Below are 4,838 nucleotides of genomic sequence, written 5' to 3' on the forward strand. Positions count from 1 at the left end.
TGAACGGAACTTCCTCTTTTCAGCATTTGCAGCCAAAATCTGCTCACCTACCTGATGAGAGCAAGTGCTTTGCCGGGCCGGACCTGCAGAGGCTGGGGGGGGGTGCGGCTCTGACACCTTTCCCAGTGCTCGGCTTGGCCATGGCAAGGACCTTTCGTTGGGGGAGTAGGGACGGGCAAGCAATGGAGGGATGTGGCACGAGGTGAGGGCTGCATAGCAAGTAGACCAAAGAATAGGTTGCTGGCGAGGAGCTGGGAAATGCTGGCTCTGCTAATCATGGAGGAAGGACGAATTGGGAAGTCTGTAGGGCTGCTTTTTATTGCGGTGCTTTTTGGATGGCAGCTTCACTCCCAGATTTGGAAAGCAGATGATCAGGGAAGGAAATGAGGTTCTGGCTTTCCTCCCGTCGCCCCAGGGGGTCCAAGCCGGAGTCACCTTCCCAGGCTCCCTAACCCTGCCCATTGCTGTCGCCAGCCGGGGATTGGTATCAGCTGCTGGGGCACCTCTGGAGAAGGGGTGTGCAGCAGCCTTGGCCCCCCAGCCTGGCTGCGGCAGCAGCTGGGGGGTGCAGGGGGTGCGCAGGAGCTACTTTTGCAGAGCATGCAGGAAAGCTGCGCTGAGAGGCCTCTGGCCAAACCCGGACTTCAGACCCGACTCCTGTCGGGGAGCGGGGTTTGTGCCTAATTCCTTCTGAGGTCCCTCAGGATGAGTTGAGCGAGGGAAACCCCACAGCGGGATCCCTGCTCCCCACAACACGTCTATGACGTTGTTGCGGGCTGGGGCGGGGGGCTTCCTTCTGAGTTACTCGCCTGAGGAAGGCAGAGGCAGCCACGAAGAGGCAGGAGCAGTGCCTAGACCGCCCCTTTGCTCCCGGCCAAATGGTGGCCAATGCTGAGCTGTCCGGTCCTGTTGCTCTCAATGAGGCGGAGCGGAGGCCTGGCAAAAGGGAGGTGTGAATCACTGAGAAGGAGACAGAAAAAGTCCTCCAGGACTTGGCAATGTTAGGGGCAGCACCGTGGGTAGCAAAACCAAGGACTGCTGAAAGCCAAAGAGCATGGTAGGAGGAGGCAAAATCCACTGAGGTCTCCCTGGCAATGCTGGCAGTTTCTTGCTTATGTTAACAAGAATTGCAGCTCATTGCAGATCTAATCCTGTGACAAAAAAGGTGTTATTCAGAGGGCAGAGATGAACCTCATGCTTCCTGCTGCTAGTCCGGTGAGCAGGCAGGGACAGGCTCTCCTGCTGCAAGAGGCGCCCAGCAGATAAATGCTGCTGGGCACATTGGAATCAACTGATGGCTGTGGTATTAAAAAAAAGCCCCCCAAAAGCCCAGCCTCCAGTGTGGGAAAGGGCAGCAGCCTTACAGGCCAGGAGCGGGGAAGAGGATGGAGATGCTCAGAGCTCTCCTCAGCCTCCCCTTAATTGCCCCGTGCAAGGGAGGCCGGGGACACGCAGTTATTAACAGAGGGGTGACTTGGGGGGCTGTTGCAGGTGGCAGCTTTTAGGTGTCTGGAAAAGCAGGAGCTCGATGCAGGCACAGCTCTGCCCTAACTCCGTCCCCGCTGAAGTCAAGGGGCATTTCATCACCCGCACTGAGGGGCGAGGGTTTTGGAAAGCCTCCCTTCAGGACTGCTTTTTGTGCCTGAGCCTGGCACTGCTGTGCTTTCCCAAGCCTGAGGATCCCTGGTTTAATCCACCGAAGCCTGCGACAAGCAGCACACTCACCGTGCAAAACCCAGCAGGCCTGGCACCTGGGGGAGACCATAGCTGTGCTTTTTTTTGGGGGGGATGCTTCTCAATCCCCTTTTCTGCCCCTGCATGACCCACACCCTGGCAGGTGTTTCAGTAAGAAACACCGGGCAGCTGGGAGTGAGACAAGTTGGGTACCGCTGTGGGTTGCAACACGGGTTGCTCCCTCCCTCCCAAAGGACGGGGATAAGGGAGGGGCACAAACATAGCGCCATTACAGCTTTTAAACGGCCCCGAGTCAGAGTGTATGCCCTGAGCACAGCATCAGCAGGGCCATAATGGTGGGGAGGGAGTGGGCCAGGGCACCAGCAGGTTATGGGGCTCGGACCCCCGTCTGTCCACCCCTCCGGAAAGCTTCAGGCCTGACGGCTGGGCAGAGAGATGCTCGCTCCTTCCTGCTCGCTCAGTTTTAGCCCCGGGACGACAGCGATCATGCCGCGCGTTGTTTTGTGTTCCCCGGGGCAGCGCTGCTCCGGACTCGGCACCTCGCGCCTGGGTGGCGAGGAGCTCCCAGCAAGGCAGATCGGTCGCTCCCGGTAAGTGGCTCCCGCTGCCCAGTGGCTGATGTGGGGTGGGGATCTGGGCTCTGCTCTGATGCACGGCAGCCGGCAGACCGGAGACCCGGCTCAGAAGGATTCCGCAGCAGAACTCATAAATGTCATAGGCAGCGATGCCTCCTGGGGAAGGCTGATAAACCTAACCAGTGCCTCCTGAATATTGCTGGGGAAAAGCCTAGGGAGGCTCGGGAGCATGTGGGAAACTGGTGCAAGCCCAGGCCAGGCAAGGCGAGACCAGTGCTCAACCAAGAGCCACAAGGTCCCCGAGCCCCAGGAAAGCAGGATGCTGAATAGGGGTGCAGCAAGGGAGGGCTCAGCCCTGAGCTAGACCAACTCAGACGGGGAATTCAAAGGGGTCATGGAGTGTCAGGGGAAGGGGCAGCAGATTTTCCCCCAAGTGGGAGATGAGAAGCAGCTGTATTTACCTGCTGCAGGAGCTTGGCTTAGCCAGGCACCCACTGCCTATCTTTAATCACTGGCAGCAGGGCTGGGGGCCTGTGTGCTCGCCTCCCTCTGTGGGGAGGGAGCAGGACTGCCGCTCAGTGAGGGGGTCCCAGTGATGAGCCAGGGGGATTTCCCTGTCCTGAGGTGCCTTGGGGTGCAACCAAGCACGAAACGGAGTGCAGCGGGACTGTGAGGAGGGGTGCGGGGAGGCTGGGCGCTGCTGATGAGACCGATGTCTCGTGATGAAGCCCGGTGGAGGTGTTTTTTGGGTGCTCCCACTGCACGACCTTTCTCCCTTTTTCTCTGGCAGCCATGCCCCACTTCTTGGATTGGTTTGTGCCGGTGTATCTGATGATCTCCATTCTCATCCTGGTGGGCTTTGGAGCTTGCATTTACTACTTCGAGCCAGGACTCCAGGAAGCCCATAAGTGGCGAACACAGAGGCCGATCATGGAACGAGACCTTCGGAAGACACTGATGATTCGGGACAACCTGGCCTTCGGGGTGCCTGAGGTCTGATGCTGCCCATCAAGTCCAGAAGAGCCTCTCCTGGGTAGGCAGCAGTCCACAAGCCTCGGCAGGGATGGCAGCCCTGCCCTGTGCAAGCGGGGCTGATCGTCACTTCGCTCTTTGCTGATCTGGGTCTCGCACTCACCGCTCACCTTTCTGCCCCTTTGCTTCTTCGGCAAGGTTTGTGTGGCGCTGTAGACTCGAGGCTTCCCACATGCTCACAGCCCTTCACCCAGCCAAGGACTTCAGCTCCTCCCCATGGTCAAGACTGATGAATCACTCAAATGAAAGATCCCTTGCTAATCATTTGAGTTTGAGCTGCCTGGCATCTTGACATGACCCTCTGTAAGAAAGGTCGCAGCAGGGGTATCAGGCTTGCAAAGGGGTATGGAGCCTTTTACTCCTAGTCACTGGGTTAAATCTAACTCAGTTTGTTTAAGTCCAGGGGGTATTTTGGGGGAAATAAATGGGATTTCAATCCAGATTGTTGCTTAAGCTGAGCTTTCCACAGCACCCACCCTTGGTGCTGGGATGATAAGCTTGCTGAAGCTCTGTGCAGAGTGGCCGAGGGCTCAGTGAGCCCCAGAGACTGAATGCCTTTATTCCTGCTAAAGGCGCACCGCTTCTCTGTGCCTGTTTGGGAGAATATCCATCCACGCATCCATCCATTCCAGATGCACTACATTCAAATTAAAGATCTTTAGTAAAGAAGTTTGTCCAAGTCCTGTGTCAAGCTGAGAATATTCTGCAGCTCTCCATGAAGGGGTGCTGCCAGACTTACCACATACGCCTCTCCCGGTCTGCCTGACCTTCTGCTCCTCTGCCGCGGAGTGAGATGGGATAGACTGGGAGGCAGCCTGCACTTGTTCAGTCCCCTGCTCTCGGGAGTCCTGTGGCATGGATGGGCTCTCCCTTAACCGTCATCCCAAAGAAAGCTGTGAAACATCCCTTGACCCCCCTTTCCCTGCATGTCTCTGAGAAGGGACACTGAGCTTGTTGGCGAAATGGGCCTGTTGCACCACCTCTGCTTTCTGGACCCAAGCCATATAATGTGGGTCTGGCACAAAATCCCATGTTTATAGACTATCTGCATTTTCTGCACTGCCCCGGGGCTGATCGGCTACCGAAACTCTGTATGAAGGCATGATTCTGGGGCTAAGAGGGACATTCACATCTTCTCCCTCCCTGCCAGCCCAGTGCAATGTCCAGTGTGTAGAGGGAGGTTTGGGGGAGCTCTGAACCCGTGGCAGGAGGTCGTGCCAAGAGCCTCTCCTCCCCTCCCAGCCCAACACCCACCCTTTGGATGCCGTAGGTGCAGCAGTGCTCCCTGCGAGCGCTCCAGACACAGCGGGGTCCCATGTGCCCCGCTCCCACACGTCCCGGGGGATGTCAGCCGGCTGCCACTACCCCAGCGTGCATGTGTCTGTGCATCCCGTGCTGTCACCTGGGCCTGCCAGTATCGGGGCAACCCACATCTTCAGCGTGCTCCTGGGGTGCCAGCTCTGTGCCATAGCCCCCGACGGCTCCTTTGGGCAGCAGGAGTCCCTCAGGCCGGCTGCCCAAATCTGCCACAGATCC

At 57.8% G+C, this 4,838-nt stretch overlaps 1 protein-coding gene across 1 annotated transcript; it reads left to right on the plus strand.

Moving 5' to 3' along the window:
• Positions 1-3,062: 3,062 nt before the first annotated feature.
• Positions 3,063-3,269, plus strand: SMIM45 (small integral membrane protein 45; the record flags this gene model as incomplete). Its single annotated transcript, XM_082310771.1, has 1 exon — positions 3,063-3,269. One exon carries the CDS (start codon positions 3,063-3,065, stop codon positions 3,267-3,269), a length of 207 nt encoding a protein of 68 aa, XP_082166897.1.
• Positions 3,270-4,838: the final 1,569 nt, after the last annotated feature.

This window comes from Platalea leucorodia, assembly GCF_965183815.1.
Source record: "Platalea leucorodia genome assembly, chromosome: 4".
Classification (NCBI taxonomy): Eukaryota; Metazoa; Chordata; class Aves; order Pelecaniformes; family Threskiornithidae; genus Platalea; species Platalea leucorodia.